This window comes from Mytilus californianus, unplaced genomic scaffold (assembly GCF_021869535.1).
Source record: "Mytilus californianus isolate M0D057914Y unplaced genomic scaffold, xbMytCali1.0.p SCAF_3, whole genome shotgun sequence".
In the NCBI taxonomy this organism is placed as follows: Eukaryota; Metazoa; Mollusca; class Bivalvia; order Mytilida; family Mytilidae; genus Mytilus; species Mytilus californianus.
Genome location: NW_026262679.1, coordinates 28177505 through 28195370, shown reverse-complemented (window position 1 = coordinate 28195370; position 17866 = coordinate 28177505). Strand labels below are relative to the sequence as shown.

The 17866-nt window shown below is 31.7% G+C and overlaps 1 protein-coding gene across 1 annotated transcript; it reads left to right on the top strand.

The window, feature by feature from the left end:
* The first annotated feature begins 2681 nt into the window (after positions 1–2681).
* On the top strand, positions 2682–17298 carry LOC127734293 (DDB1- and CUL4-associated factor 10-like). The gene is made up of 6 exons (XM_052244118.1): positions 2682–2991; positions 7447–7560; positions 8940–9137; positions 10215–10515; positions 11911–11970; positions 14593–17298. The coding sequence occupies exons 1-6, from the start codon at positions 2783–2785 to the stop codon at positions 15373–15375; spliced, it is 1665 nt and encodes a 554-aa protein (XP_052100078.1). The 5' UTR covers positions 2682–2782; the 3' UTR covers positions 15376–17298.
* The last annotated feature ends 568 nt before the right edge of the window (positions 17299–17866 follow it).

Below are 17866 nucleotides of genomic sequence, written 5' to 3'. Positions count from 1 at the left end.
CACCTAAGACTGCTAGTCGAATCGATGAAATCTGAGCGGACACAAGTTCCTCATGCTTTTTCTTTTTATTTAGTTCATCCTCTTCTTTAGTAGCAGAAACTACATTTATGAAATTGTTTCCGTATCTGACAGTAGTTTTTCTGTTTATCCAAAATTCTGGTCGAATATCTGTTTGACATGATTTATCAGTAGTATTTTCATTTTCAACTACTGATATCATTTGTTTCTCGTTTACAATCAAACTCGTTTTTCGCCTACAAATATGTCGTTGTAATGTCTTAGCTCTCTGATGTATTTTCCATAAAACAGGATTTGCCGAAATAAGGGATTCCCCACTTACCAAATCTTCATACCAGTGTATTGTTGTCCATGTGCAGTTTTGTTCAAAAAAGGCCTTAACCTTTTCTTCTGCGTTCATTGTAAATTCGTCCTGTTTTATTTTTTCCGTTGTCCATGATTTTGTGGCATTTTTTCGTCGCGCAATTTTTAATTTTCTTTTCAGTTTCTCGTGCAATGATATGTTTCCTTTTTCGGACAACTTATCGTGTTTCTTTGTTCCACATGGTGACATCATTCTCATTTCTGTGGCATTTTGCAATTTTTCGTTTGTTAACCATTGATCCTGCTGTAGACCATTTGAAGTTTCTTTCTTGCTTTTAATTTTTGTGTTTTGCTTTGGTGATTGATTGTCTTTGCTGCTTCTCAGAGTTATAAATTTGTCATAAACACTTGCCTTAATTTTTCTTGTTTCTGTGTTTTGTGTTTTCATTTCTTCTTTGCTATTTTTCGTGTCATCACATGTTCGTACATCCATGTTTGACGATGTTATTTCAGGCAATTTTTCATTTTCGTTACTTGTTTTTCGTCTACTTTCTTTCGTACTGGAATTTCCCATCGTGTAAATGTCTTTCAGGACTACTCGGCATCAAGAGTATCCACTTATTATCTATCATATAACTATATCGAATGTTAGTTCATCGGTTTGCAAACAAGACAGGACATTTTCTAAATAACGTTGTAATCTCATTGACGTCATGTGTCTTTTTTCCGGGAAAGCGCATCAAAAGTTTTTGAAACAAGGAGTAGATTTGGCATTTGGCTAAAGATGATCGGCATAGTACACATGAAATCTAGACATACATTTTTCATTGAAATATAAAAAAAAAAAAAAAAAAAATCAACATAAAAAACGTTATGACAAAGAATTAAAAATCATCTAAAATATTTAAAAAAAAAACTTGAATGTCTTTTACCTCTATCCGGTGTTCTTTTTTCCCCGTTTTTTATAACAAAATGAAAGTTCATGCCATCGATTATTTCTTAGAATGCCAACTACATTACAACCAAAGAATATCTCTGGGTAATGATCTTATAAATATGAACATACACATTGATATTGAAATGCTATTGTTTGGAAAAGATGCATATAATTACGAGACTAACTCTAAAATTGTTGATAGAGTTCGTTGTTTTATTAAACAGTCAAACATATTTTAACATTCCAAGTCTTGTTTTGTCTTTTCTTTCTTTCTTTCTTGTTTCCTTTTTTGTTTTTGTTTAAGTTTTTTTCCTCTTCTGCCATGCCAACGTGTGACTCCTTCCTGTGTTTTCTATAACTAAAGCTTTATTATGTATGTCTTAGCTTTCATCTTGTATATGTAAGGAGAGGACTCGGTAATATAAGTTATAATAACGTGTTTCAAATCCTATTACTTGATTATTGCAATAAAATATTATTAAATTAAAATCATTGTCTTTTTAATTTGTGCATTAAGAGGGACTTTTGCTAAAACCAAACAGTCTATCAATTTTAAACAAATACAGATGTTTTCAAATTATGCTAAGTGAAATACTATAGTAAATTTTCGGTATATTTTCTTAAATTATGGTGAATAACTGGCCTACATTGTGTAATGATAAAGTTGCAAGTAATTTTCTCACGATGCATACGAATACATGTACAGTTAATTAATTATTTTCCAATGTTTGATTATTGCGAAAATTGCAACGGGAAAGGTTCCGCAAAACTAAAAACTCGCATTTGTGTAAAACTTTTGTGAAATATACAAGTAAAGTAATATCTCTGCTAATCAGTGACGCGACCGGTATTATCACTCAGTAGAAAAGACTGAATGTCTGGCATGAAACAATTAGTGAAAAGTGGAATGGGAAATACTTTCAGTGCTGTTTTTTTTTTGTATGGTCTTTGGAAAGATATTTCATTTTAGGCTGAGTAGTGGTAAACGGTATGACAATCAGAGTTTCAAAGGCCTAGGACTGAATAGTATACTAACACTATAATATGTCCCAGCAAAGACTGACCTATTTTACTTTCAATATTTATTAATTTGAAAGAAAAAAAAATTGTTGATGCAAAACTAGTTTATCGAGAAAGTGGGTCAATCCAGTGGGTGCGTCAACTTGATTAAAATTCATCATCTAAGTTTGCATTAAAAAAGGGAGTGGGTCACCTTCTCTTAATCTTATTGTTAAATTATATCGATTTACCCTGAAAACATTAGGTTTATAGGGAATCTTTCTTCCCATTCACAATAAACTCAAAGTTAAAGGTGCGTCACAGAAGCCGACAGCACTGTATGTATGATTGGAAAAGGTAAGGGACAGAGCAGGAAATCAAATACTGTTTTTAGAGTCCGCAACATTTTCTATTCGGAAAACTGTGGAAAATACACGAAATGTTCCGATAATTAGCAGCTTTGCTTTTTTTGGTTTTTAAGACTTTCCAACTTGCCAACTGAAATCTCTTGCAAAAGAAATTGATATGTCGTTACGACATCAACATAGAAAAAGAAGACCACTCTATGCTCTATTACAATCAAGACAACTTGGTGACAACGTTAAAGAAGGAGATTCGAACAGAACATGCTCGTCTCTATTTTCAAACTTTCAATCCATTTATACTTGGGATCCCACAAAATCAGATAGTTGTCATCATGGTGGAATTTTTAACTTTGATTTTTCTCCGAATGGGTCAGAATCTTTTATTTTCATGCTTTAGATATAATCAGTATAAAAACATGTTTACAGTACGTCACACCTGTCAACAGGTCGTATTATCTACCTCTACATAATACTTCTTAACTTCAATATGTTGAAGATTACAAGAAGGCACATACTAGGGAAATTATTTTTAAATCTGAACATATTTGCAATAATTTCAAAACATTTTTGTAGTTGAATTTTTTGTATAGATAAAAACATGATTTTGATCTAGCAATATATATATGTGATTTTGCACCAGACTTAAATGCTTCTAAGCCTGGGCTACAGGCTACTTGGTATGGTAAGGAATTCCACAATGTACACTGAGACTACTATACTGTGATATAGTAGTCTCAACTGTAAAAGAAAAAAAGTGTAGGTCAGCTAGGACCAGGCAAGGATTTGTATCTCACTATACAAATCCTTGGCCCAGGTCAGCTATTTATTATTATTTTTATTTTGCAAATAGACTTAGTAGAGAACAAACTTTGAGACCCAATTTTACTATGAAATTTTCAGACAGCCAGAAATGTTTGCATATACAAATTCATATGTTTTTTAAAAATATTTTCTAATACTCCATTCAATTCAAAGCTTTATTTAAAGTTCGTTACATATATATAACATTACAAAGATAATAAAATTGAGAATGGAAATGGGGAATGTGTCAAAGAGACAACCCGACCAAAGCGCAGAAAAAAGCTGTAAGAGCTTTTGAAACTGACATAGATACTACACTAAAATACACATTTCACACATAAGACAATACATGCACAATAATGCAGGGGTTCAAATCAGAGGTCCGTGACCTTCCATTTATGGGTTCCGACCTTCCCACCGGAAGTTAGTTACACCTAACAGACTTTCAAATTTTTGCAGGTTAAAAAAGTTACAAAAGCATTTCCAATAAAAAATATAAAAATACTAGTATAAAAATAATCGTAAAATATGCAACTTTACTGAACAATGCTGAAAGGAAACTTATGTGTTTGCTTAAATTTTTCACAATTGATTTGATGTGTAGTCACTTGACTGGTCGTCATAGATGATACCGGGAAACTTGAGAATATATTATTAAGACATAACTAGTAAATATTATGAGTCTGTTTGGTGTTAGGGTGACCTCTTCCAAAAGAAAACCAGATGAAACGGGTGATACAGCTGTGGTAATTGATGAAACGGCTTAACGCAGCCTGAAAGACAGGATCTGACTAAAGACCAAAAATATGACAGGGAAAAACAAGAACGTAAATTTTTCCCAAACACAGTGAAAGGGAAAGTGCACTGGATTGTTAGACAAAAAAACTTAAAACTTGACCCCTTAAAAAATCAGGATGAAAAATTAGCACCCAGTATCTATATATCTTGCCAAAAAAGTAGTTAAAAGAAACTGACCCCAAGTTTGAAAACGAAGTTGAGCTGTTATCTGACACAAAGTTAGGCCAGTGTGTTCTTAAGAGCATACGATACAGTTTTGATCCCACAGTGATTTTTTTACGAAAATTTGCATACAAGCTATTTTTCACCTAGTCAATGCAAATATGTAATAAAAAATATACCTTCATGTGCTACTTTAAGAGATAAATGGGGTCGAAGTTTTAGACATTTACTCAAAATTTCGTTTTTTGGAACATTTCTATCCTTTGGATAGACATACCTAACTTTTTTGTTTCAAAAGATAAACACAATAGGATTTTTGTAAAAACATTTGGAAAATCTCTTTTTCATAAGTATGCTCTAAATTTGTATAACAATTCTTTGGAAATAATTAATTTTTATCAAAGTTTCAGGTTTTTAGGAAAAAAACGGATTTTTTTGCTGTATACTTATCTAATTTAAAAAAATCTCATCGGTGACTTTTTCATAAAAATTGGTACAAATAATCTCCATATGTAATCAATCCTAATGTCATTTTAAGAAAGAGGGGTCCATGAACTCGTTTTCAAGTTAAATCGGTCTGAATGATAAAAATCAGTCGAAAAATGCATCTTTTCCTGATATGTCGCAGTTTGACGTCGCGAAAAATAACATTTTACGTTGGCAACGTCATTACCTCCCCTGTAACTGTATCGTATGCCCTTAATCAGAAATTGAAACCAAAGCAATTAAAAAGGTACAAAGTGTTATGTAACACAGCGTAAAGTGTTGGAGAAAAGGGGAAGCCTTTTTCTTACTGAATTTATTTACGAAATTCAGAAAAAAATGAGGTTAATGTAGTAAGATATGATGAGTGCTTTGGATCGGTAAGCATTTTCTGTTTTTATAAATTGAATTTTCAATAAAATAAGACCTTCTAAGAATAAAGGAGGACCTTTAAGAATATTTGATCAAAGGTCCTGGACCTTCCATTGCCTAGAGTAAATTTGAACCCCTGAATATAGATAAAAACATACATTTTAGAGCCAAAACATATGTGCATAGATAAATGTCATATACTAGTCATTTCAAGCATTTTTAAAGTGTGCACCACATTTTTTATGTTATTTCGAATAGACAGAACAAATATTACAGTCCTTTCTTATAATTTAATTCTAAATTCCATTTTAAACCATGAAAAACCGTTGATGACGTCACAGTCACATGACAAAATTATGTCTATGAGCATGATGAGCTGATAAACAAAACAACGTCAGCCAATCAGAAGAAGCGCTACATCCAAAATTAAATTATATATCTTTAATTTTAATAATGTCATGTAAGTAAGAGAGGCTCTCTTTATGCAAGGTTTTAAATGCCTCAATTGGCATTGTTCTTAGTCTTCTTGCTTTTAAAGTTGACTAGTTTAGATCTTATTAAAAGCTCATCATATGTTCTAGTATGGTCATTACGAATAAATCTTAAGGCTCTTTCTTGTATTTTTTCTACTTTATTTGCGTTGGCTTGACTGCAAAAATGCCATGAGAGAGGACAGAAGTTAAAATTTGATAATATAAAGTTAATTTTCCTAATTTGTTTGAATAATTTCCTAATCCTTTTAGAACATTTAACTGCCTTGAGGCTATTTAACATATGTTGGAAATATGAGAATTAAAATTTGGTTCAAAATCAATTGTTACACCGATTAGTTTTACTTCATCTTCACATTTAGTTTTATTCCCTGCAAAATTCATAATAATATTTTTATCCTCTTTTTTTTCCCCGAAAGCTAAGGCTTGAAATTTATCTGGATTTGCCTTCATTTGATTGCATGAAAACGGAAAACCACTCAATCAATGCTCTACTGTGTGTTTCTAATGCTACAATCACCTTTTCTAGGTTGTGAACGTTATAATTGTAAAGTATGGTGTTTGTAGTGAAATGAAAGATGTCATTAAGGAAGATGATAAAGACTACTGGCCCCAGAATGAATCCTTGGGTACTCCTTTATAAATATTTTGCCAATCACTTAGTGCTGTTCCTACAATATATGCTGTTTTCACAATATATGCAAATGTAATGATGGAATGAATTACAATTCTAGCAAAGATGACAATGACCCAATTTTTGTTTTTAAATATATCAGAATATTTCTCCAGATCCTTCACTACAGACAGTATAAAAATTAATCTACAAACTGAACAACACAAAATTTGATGAACCAGAATTTCCGAAACATTGGATTTACATTACTTGAAATTGGGGTACTTTATGTAAACAATGGGGATTTTGTTACATTCTAGAGGGAATTCAAAAATTTAGTGAACAGGTACCATTAAAACTGGGTTCATGAAAAAGCCTCTTGAAATTCATACAATTTAGGTAAACCCTGATATCTCTTAAAAGCGTTTGTCAGTTGGCCATTAAACACATGTTTGCTAACAATTCAATACATCAATTTTAAGTTGGTGTGTGTAATAGCAGAAATTTTGTTTTCACAACAGTAAAGCACTTGACATCACAGATTGAAACAATTATTTTGCCAACATCGTTAAGTAAAATGACACACACTTGAGATCAGTTGTAGTGGAACTTGAAAGTGGTTTGATTGAAAATGATGAGGTAAATACACATACCATCACATGACTTATTCTCTCCAAATTAATGACAAAAAAAGGACAAAAAGTCAGAAAAGTATTGTTCATATATGCATTTTTTTGTACATTATTCAAAAGTTCTATCTTAGGGAAAAATGTAAAATATTCCAAACTTTTTTAAATTCTGCTTTATACATCATGTACATGTACAATAGAAAAGTATTTGAAATTCATTCCTGATTTATTTAGCTTTGTACATACATGTTATGTACTGTATAACAGAGATACCTTTGTATTTTAGTTCAGAAGTTTTTTGATAGGCTAGATGCTAAGGCATTTACTACTCTGTGTATAACAATAGTTACAGAATACCCATTACAGGTTTAATTCCTATGTGCCTTTATTGTGGAATGTTATTTTGAAAGAAACATTTTAAGACATACATGTAATATAAATATGCATATGGTGTATATATTTTTTTTCTTTGCAGGTCTCTACTAGCTGCAGCATGTGAAGGTCACAGCGTCCTGATGTTTGATCCATTCACACATAAATTAGTCAAAGAAGTTAACAAGGCTCACGATGATTGTGTAAACTGTGTTAGGTATTTAACTACCGTAGATAGTAATGATACTATTAGAGGGTTGTACTGCTGCTGGTTGACTATTAGTACCCTTGGGTATCATCAGCTCAAAAGTCAGTGTTTCGGTACTGGCATACTTTTATGAGTTGTCTGTTTATGAATTTGTAAATTATTAAGAAACTTAGGTTCCAACTCCATCAGGCTTATACACTGGTAGCTTTCAAATATTTCCTTTGAGAGCATTCACGATGAAGGTAAATCAAGAAAAGCGCTTCAGATACATGAAATTTATAAAATGTTATTTTCATTTTTGTGAAGCCTGAAACATTCCCTTTTTGATGGCAGCGTCAAAACTTCAGTTCAGTATGTGGTTAAAGTTTTTTTTCAGACATCAATATCTTTGTTAAACCTTCATGGAATGTTATGAAATTTGGACAGAAGATTTTTATAACCAAAAGACAGTTATATAATCCAGCAAAATTTTGAAATATATTTTTTAAAATTTTTTAGTATTTCATGGATAAATGGACTTAGTTTTTTATAGTTAACATTTAGATGAAGTCTGTGGTTAAACCAAAACTTAATCTTATTATATGATAAACAAATGATTTGAGTGACGAGTACGGAGTAGACAAGAAAACTTATTGGTCGTCTCACTGTCTGTATCACTCTGCTCAGCTCTTAATAAAATTGCATATCACGGCTTTGTGACATCAAATACTTTGACCGGGGCTTAATAACTTTGACCCGGACATATCACCGACATCATAATGAATGAACCGATGTTGATAAGTTTGACCAGGTTTGCTGGTGAAACAAAGAAAACACTTATTTCTATCATGCAATATACAACTTGATAAATCAATTATCTGGTTGTCTGCATATTTATATTGTAAATTATCAGCTGCTTGACACATTATGAAGCCTTTTTGAACTCTTTCGCTGCACTCACTTGAAAAAAAGCTTCATATTGTGACTCGCAGCTGATATTTTACAATATCAATATGCAGACAACCTGATAATCAGTACATATTGCTGCCCTACTATCTTAGGAGAGGCATATAACAGCCAGTAGAATAACTGATAGTATTTAATATGGAAACAGACACATTCAAATTATGTTCAATTGGAAGGAAGGCTAAACTTTGATACAGTACCCATTTATTTTATTTTTATTGAATGGAAGTCACATTATTAAATATCCTGTATCTGTATGAGTCATCATGACCTACAGTTTTATGCATCTACTTTTAATCAGCTTGTCTTAAATTTTCATCTGCGTGTAAGGTAATTCATCTATGTATTACAGACACATTACCACACTTCTATTTGTATATTATGAATCAAAGCACACTACCTAGTTAAAAAATAGTGAATTAATTTCAAAATTGTTATTTTAGATTTTTAGATTCTAGGCTGCTTGCAACATGTTCTGATGATAATAATGTGGCATTATGGGATATTCGTTACTTAAAAACCAGACTTCATCTTTTATGTGGTCATACTAACTGGGTTAAAAACATTGAATATGCATCAGATTGTGGTAAACTTGTTACGTCTGGATTTGATGGAAATATTTTTACCTGGGACATTAACAGGTAAGCTCAATAATTCATTTGAAGGTTCATTGTGTATATCTTTTACAAGAAATTTTAATTATTTTTATATTGTTCATATTAGTTTCTTGTATAAAATCCTCAGTTGTTCATTAAAAAAAAAATATGTAGCAGCAATAAGTTGTAAGATGTCATGTTTTGATTTGAATGTGTCAAGCAAAGATTTTAATTTGTGATATCAGACTACATTTTGTATCTTTGTAATTGATAAATGTGGCACTTGATTGATTTTATATCAGCTCCTCCTTACTTCTATTGACACTGCATGAATTTTGTCTGTCTTTGACAAAGTTATGATGGTGAGACTTAGATATATGGATTCCCTCAGGGATGGCTTTGTCAACAATTTGGTAAAGTTTGTGATAATGTCAATTTCAGGGGAACCACTAATGGTAGATCAAGGATATTAGGTATGCAGTTGTACATGTATATAAATTGCACAATTCTTTTCTATGGAAATTATATCCAGCGGCTCATCTCATTCCATGAAGATTTATGTCCCTGCACCGTCACACATTGTCCATTGACTAAAACTTTTGCATTGATTACATGTTAGTGTTGCCATTTAAATTGTTCAATATTTGCATTATTCTGTCAAAATTTCATACAGGTGAGGTATATTTCTATATGAATAGTTTATTATCTTCTTGATAAAAACTGAAATAAAATTAGGACCACTTATTCAGATAAACATTTGAGATTCACAACATTTAATGGTTAACAAAATTTTGTTGATTATACTTAGCCTTGAAAATGGCCCAGAATGAAGCATGTTTAAGTATTGTATAGCTGGGCATAATATTGCAAGGAAAGGTTGATAGATTGATTTAAGAGAGTGTGATTTGGACTTCATTCATAGGTAATGAACCAGTTTCCTGTTGTCCTATTAAAATAAGCCCAGAAAGAAATGCTAGTTTGTGAAATTATTATGTTGGCCATTTGGGTTCATACACTTTTATTTGAAATTGATATTTTCACTTCTGAGCAGTGTTATTTGTAAGCATGATATTATTGCTAAATAATCAGTATGGTACTATAAAGACTTTACTTTTATTTCAGTTACTGTGATGGTGCTATTCAGGGACAAAAAGTGTTTTCACATAAAATGTTGATGAGATCGAAACTGTCACCAGACGGTTCAAAACTTATAGTTTCAACACAGGAAGGCAAAATTATTCTGATTAACAATCTGGATCTGAATCATCTTGCTGAAGACATGAAAGAATTTTTACCTCAAAGACTCTTTACACGTAGAGTTCAACGGGATAGTTCTATCAGGAATAGAAAACAAAGGAATGATTTTGAGATGATTAATGATTGGCCAATGGGCAACGGTGCTGGTGACATAGCCTCTATACAGGTACATAATTCAAATTGCTAAATGTGCTTTTATGCAACAACATGTGTATTTTATTCTGATGTCCTTATTATATTGAGTACCTGTCAATATACATTTAGTGTGCACTTTTAAAATAAGGATTTAATTTTTTAATTACATCCACACATATTTTTGGAAATACATTCTAAAAAGAACAAAAATGAACTTTCTACAAAAGGGCATATGGAATACTGCTTGATGTCATTTCAGTGTTCTATCACTCCAATGATGATTTGTATAATAAGTAAAATTTTTCTTGATTTCATTTTAATTTTGAATGATGATTTAACTGTTTCATTAGCTAGTCCCTGGTACCTGAATTTACAATTTCTTTTTTTGAATAAATCAAAGTTTACCAGAATTGCCAAACATGTTGGAAATGTTTGATATTTTCCTCTAAAAGACATAGTAAACTTTAAAGGATATTTTTTATTTGTTATCTGGATAAACATGGCTGTTTACTGAAAACAAGCTAGGTAAAAAGGTAAGACAATTTTTTTATTTTATTGGAATTGGTAGTTTATGAAAAACTATTTAGAAAGAATTGACACCAGAACAATATGCTTTGGATCTAAACCTTTGAGTGATATGCATGAATACTTTTTGTTTGTTTGTTTGAAAAAACCAATGACAGTGTTGTTTTTGTCCAAGGGTCTTAAATCGTAAATGCTTGAATGGCGAAGTAATATGTTTGAATAGCAAATTTATGGCATTAAGTGTTACCCTTGACCGTCTGTCTTTCTGTCTGTCTTTCTGTCTGTCTTTCAGTTCGTCTGCAAATTTTTCAGTTTCCACACTTTAACTTAAGTTTGTCTGATCCAAATTTTACTAAACTCATACACAATGCTAAGAATTACAACAAGCAGAACGAGTTCAAATTTGGGAAGTGAGTCATTTACTGTTCTGCCCCTTTTTAACTAGGAAAATTGCAAAGTTTGAGTGGAGACATTGGTGTCCTTAGAAACATTCTTCTTTTAATTCAATAAAAAACAAGGGCAATTTTGGTTTTTGTCCAAAATAATGGCAGAAGATAACTAAGGGACAATTTAAAAAAACCTCATAAGTCAAAGAAAAACAGGCAGTACAAGAAAAATAGACAATATCATCACCAAAAAAAAACCAGCAACAAAGAGAAAAATAGCAGTGATAGGAAACACAAAACTCTGAAATATTGTATCAATTAGGAGATATACACTTCAAATGCAGGCGCTGCACGAATGCTACTACATAAAACATTAAGCATTGACTTATCACATGGAATTGTAACACCAATGAAGTTCTATTTGTGAAGACAAGAAATGCAATTTTTAGTTTAGTCATCAAAATTGTCATGAAAATATGTTTATATATGTAATATACTATATATTTATTTGATAGATTCACCCTCAGGGATGGTGTGTTTTGTCACGTAATGTAAGCAGAGATTACAAGTCGGAGGTAAAATATATAATTATAGAACACTCTTGTACATTGTACAATTCAACTAAACCTGTATAAACCAAAGGTCTGGATATTTTTTGATTTTTGTTGTTGTTTGACTCTTTGGTCACTCTAAACATAAAAGAATCCATAAAGACAAATTGTTCTATGATATGAACTCCGTTAAAAAGTTTGAATGATTGGCCAATTGGCAAAGGTGGTGGTGACATAGCCTCTATACAGGTACATAATTCAAATTAATAAATGTGCTTTTATGCAACTTGATGTGTCTGGAACATTTGTCTTTCAAATACAACTCAAACAGGGGGATTGTAATGAAGTAATGTGATTAAATTTAAAGAGTTTAATTAGCTATCATGCCAGCGCATTACCTCTTCATTTGCTTAAAAAAGAAGCTGTGTTATGAATGCCAATGAAACATCTGTCCACTAGAGACTACTGTACGGCCTTAATTACAGTATAGAATAAAACAATACTTTATGAATTTCATGTCTGAAACGCTTTTCTGGATTTATCTTCATCAGGAAAGCTCAAAGCTGAAAATTTGAAAGTCAGGGATGTATAAGAACAAAAAGTTGACATTGTTTAATGAACAATAATGCTTACAAAAGTAAGGTAGGAGGGATGTTTGGAACAATCTGAAATAAAATTCTGTCATATAGAGTTGTAGAATAAATCCTGCAGTGACCAACAATATCATTATGAAAAATTATTGGCATACAGTCCATACTGAATGTTATATTATTTATTCAGTTATGACTTTTGATATAACAGAACAACATAGGGATCCTATTGTTGAAATTTTTGTCTGTTCATCAGTCCAGTGGAAAACATGGATCTTGTTATTGGGTTTGTCTGTCCATCAGTACAATGGACAACATAGAGCTTTTTGTCTGTTCATCAGTCCAACTAGCAACATAAAAATAAAGGGCTCCTGTTGTTGGGTTTTTTATCTGATCGTCAGTTCAATGGACAACATAATGATTCTGTTTTGTTAGGCTTTTTATCTGTTCATCAGTTTAATAGACAAACTAGGGATCCTATTCTTGGCCTTTTGTCTGTTCATCAGTTCAATGGACAAACTAGGGATCCTGTTGTTGTACTTTTTGTCTGTTCATCAGTACTATACACAAAATAGAGGTCTTGTTTCATTGTTGTTTTAAACTTGTCTATATAAGTGGAAATAGCTCAGAAAATTAAATTTTATAAAGGAATGTATAGGAAATTTACTTATTTTGTTTTGTGACCAGTTGACCCCAATTCTACTTTTTTATTTTGTGAATTAGTATTAGAAGATCCATCTTGGCTTACATGGCTAAAAATAGAACATAGGGGTAAAATGCAAGTTTGGTCTATTATCTTGAAAACCACTAGTACTATGAATGGAGAAAATATTTCAGTGTCAAAAATGTTCACAATGATGAGATCTACATATTGTCTATTTACTCTTATATGAGTTATTGCCCTTAAATGACATTTTTTATAAAATTTTTGCGTTTTTGCCTCATATCTGAAAAGCTATTATGGATAGATGGAAACTTGAATAGCAAAACTGATCAGCAGGACAAGATCTACTAATAAGTTAACAGTCTTGAAATCCACTGACGACTCCTTATTGGAGTTATTGCCCTTTGTTAATGATTTTTACCATTTTTGGCGTTTTTGCCTACTATCTGAAAAACTATTTTAGATAGATAGAAACACAGATAAGCAAAAATGATCAGCAAGACTTGAATTACAAATAAGTCAAATAGTCGAAATCATCAGTCGCTCCTTGTAGGAGAACTTGCTTTTTAATGATGATTTTTACCAAAATTTTATATTTTTGCCTACAATCTTGAAAACTATAAAAGATAGATAGACACTTTAAATAGCAAAAATGATCAGCAAGACAAGATCTCCAAATAAGTAAAATTTTGCCGAAATTGTTGGTTTACTCTTTAAAGAAGTGATTGCTTTAATTGATATATTTTTTACTGTTTTTTGTGTTTTGGGCAAAAACTGAAGAAAATTAGAGAAACTGTAAACAAAAAAAATCATCAACTATACAAGATCAACAAAAAAAGATTTTTTTCATGAATTCTATTCTAGTCCACAATGTTGGAGAGAGTCTATTGTTAAAGATGCTCATAGACCTAGGTGAGCGACACAGGCACTTTAGAGTCTCTAGTTAATTTTATTTTTGTTTTAAAATGTTATCTATTATTTTTCTTTCTTTTCATACAAACATGGTTTTCCAATGTATAACCATATCAAAATGTGACAATTTTGCACAATGTGTAGCTTGAAAAAAAAGCTCTGTAACCCAATCTTTTCATTATATTTTTGAAAATAACATGATACAAAGTACATTTTGACTTAAGTATTAATAAATTCTATGAATTTTAATTTAGACACTCCATCTAGCCCAAATGAATGTCAATGAGACAGAAATGAAACAACAAGGAAAGCTTTTTGACAAAAACAACAATACTATCTCATCAATCATAGAATAAGATATTAATCCTAAAAATCTTTCTAATGTTTTTAAATTAAGAAAAAAAGTACCTTTTGCAAGCAAAATGTTCCATTTGTCTTGAATTAATTACAGATATAATGGAATATATATATACATTTCAGTGGACCTGTGTTCATGATGTTCAAGATTATGATCCTGATACAGAGGAAGATATGCAGGAGGAGTCTGATTCTAGTCAAAGTAATGTACCAGTAGAGGAAACCAGTATTAATCCAACACCATCTGTACAACAAAACAGTGTACCTTACTTACTGCTGACATCAGAACTAGATTCTCCACTGTCTCCAGGATCTGAGACAAGCAATGATGCAACTTTTGGTACTGTTGAAAGACAGACACTTGCTAACGGATTCCATCCACAACGGATCAGTGTAGACAATGTTTCAAATAGTGAAACAGAATCTTCCTCTGATGAAACAGAGGGTACAGGTTTATCACTCTTCAATAACAGGTCACTTGAAATATTAAGTATGATTGGTGCTTTTGAGTTTGAAAATGGTGAACCACCTCTTACTTTTCATCAGAGACTTTCAGGATTTAGCTTAGGTAATAGAGACAAGACACGAAACAGACTTCTACATTATATAGAGGAACCTAATGTAGGCCGAGGGTTTATAAAGGAGTTATGTTTCAGTAACGATGGCAGACTTGTTTGTTCACCATTTGGATATGGGGTTCGATTGTTATCTTTTGACCCAGATTGTAGTGAACTTTGTGATATAGCACCATTGTCTAGTCCTATCCAACCATTGAGGATGTATGAGGTTGAGAACTGTCTTTCCCATAGTAATGTTGTAGTGACTTGTAAGTTTTCACCACAACATTGTATGTTTGTATCAGGATGTCTTAGTGGTAAAGTGGCCTTTCATCAACCAGTTTTATAACAGTGTTTCCATGCAGTCATCAAGTTTCCTTACCTCATATCAATACCAATAAATAAGTCAACTCTTAAATAGTCTGTCTTTGACAGTTGAAGGATTAATATACCAAACATTTTTTCTACCTGTTACACCAAAGACTTTTAATTTGTTTTTGTTTTAGACATTCAGGGATTTCATGGGGGATTCAAAATACATATTTTTGTGGTGAAGCTTTGCAAATCTTGTTCAGTCACAAAATAAATTATTTGTACAAAAACAATGCTTAAATTATTTTGTTAGATAAGTTTCCAGTATAATGACTGCATGATTTGTATTTATGTATTTTTTATTATGTCAGTTCAAGCATATTCAAAGAAAATTTGAAATCATTTTGTGAATTTTTCTCATTATTATTACATACTATATATGTCTCTGGTTTTATTATAACTGTAAAAAGCGTGAAGGGCCTAATTTTGTCAATCATGTTATTACTAGTGCCAGCATCCCAATAAAAACACATATATAAGCAAAACAATACTGTTACAAAATATTTTCCTTGCTGCCACAAAGGTTCATTTATATATTCCAGAGAAATTTATACAAACAGTCAAACCTGTATTAAGCTGTCACTCATGGGAAGTATTAAAAGTGACCGCTCAAGGAGAGGTGACCTTGTAAATGAGGTTCTGAAAAAAAAAAAAAATTTAATTGGACATTGCCCGTAGCTGGGATTTGGCAAATTGTTTTAGTGTTTTCAATTGATAGAGTAACTATTCTTGGGTAAGTCAATAAAAAAATGGCATATTCCAGCTTTATTAGTTGGAAGAAAACTTTTTAAAATATAATAATATTCGTGGAAAAATAAGTCCGAGATACTGTTTTCAACGCCATTTATTCATGAATTCACCTCATTGTCTGATTTCGGTTTCAAATTGGTTCAGATTGTCATTTTGACTTCAATACTGAACACATATGTTTTTGTCATTATTATATTGGTAGTAAAAAACGTTAAAATAGTGATTTAGTGCGAAAATAAGGTGCCCCTGAATTGGTAATTTTAAGAAAATTTTGCAGCTTTTGGTTATTATCTTGAATATTATTATAGATAGAGATATAAACTGTAAACAGCAATAATGTTCAGCAAAGTAAGATCTACAATTAAGTCAACTTGACCAAAATGGTCAGTTGACCCCTTAAGGAGTTATGCCCTTTATAGTCAATTTTTAACCATTTTTCGTAAATTTTTGTAATCTTTTACAAAAATCTTCTCCTCTGAAACTACTAAGACAAATTTAACCGAACTTGTCCACAATCATCATTAGGGTATCTAGTTTAAAAAATGTTTCCGATGACCCCGCCCGCGAACCAATATGGCTGACATGGCTAAAAAATAGTACATAGGGTAAAATGCAGTTTCTGGCTCATATCTCTGAAACCGAAGCATTTAGAGCAAATCTGACATGGGGTAAAATTGTTTATCAGGTCAAGATCTATCTGCCCTGAAAATTTCAGACCAATCAGGCAACATGTTGTTGGGTTGCTGCCCCTGAATTGGTAATTTTAAGGAAATTTTGCCGTTTTTTTGGTTATTATCTTGAATATTATTATAGATAGAGATAAACTGTAAACAGCAATAAGGTTCAGCAAAGTAAGATCTACAATTAAGTCAACTTGACCAAAATGGTCAGTTGACCCCTTAAGGAGTTATTGCCCTTTATAGTCAATTTTTAACCATTTTTCGTAAATTTTTGTAATCTTTTACAAAAATCTTCTCCTTTGAAACTACTAAGACAAATTTAACCAAACTTGTCCACAATCATCATTAGGGTTTCTTGTTTAAAAAATGTGTCCGATGACCCTGCCTGCGAACCAAGATGGCCGACATGGCTAAAAATAGTACATAGGGCAAAATGCAGTTTTTGGCTCATATCTCTGAAACCAAAGAATTTAGAGAAAATCTGATAGGATAAAAATTGTTCATTAGGTCAAGATCTATCTGCCCTGAAATTTTCAGACCAATCAGGCAACACGTTGTTGGTTTGCTGCCCCTGAATTGGTAATTTTAAGAAAATTTTGCAGCTTTTGGTTATTATCTTGAATATTATTATAGATAGAGATAAACTGTAAACAGCAATAATGTACAGCAAAGTAAGATCTACAAATAAGTCAAACATGACCAAAATGGTCAATTGACCCCTTGAGGAGTTATTGCCATTTAAAGTCAATTTTTTACAATTTTCATTAATTTTGTAAATTTTTGTAAATTTTTACAAAATATTTTCCACTGTAACTACTGGGCCAAGTTCATTATAGATAGAGATAATTGTAAGCAGCAAGAATGTTCAGTAAAGTAAGATCTACAAACACATCACCATCACCAAAACACAATTTTGTCATGAATCCATCTGTGTCCTTTGTTTAAGGTAGTTCAGGGGTATAGACCAAGGTGAGCGACACAGGCTCTTTAGAGCCTCTAGTTATTCAACACTGATGTTACTGACGACTGGGTTAAAAA

Bases quoted from the DNA above. Each gene is read 5' to 3' on its own strand.
- LOC127734293 (XM_052244118.1), top strand. From the start codon at position 2,783: ATGTCGTTACGACATCAACATAGAAAAAGAAGACCACTCTATGCTCTA. The intron at 2,992-7,446 runs GTCAGAATCTTT...TTTTCTTTGCAG, and splicing joins TTTGATTTTTCTCCGAATGG to GTCTCTACTAGCTGCAGCAT. The intron at 11,971-14,592 runs GTAAAATATATA...TATACATTTCAG, and splicing joins GCAGAGATTACAAGTCGGAG to TGGACCTGTGTTCATGATGT.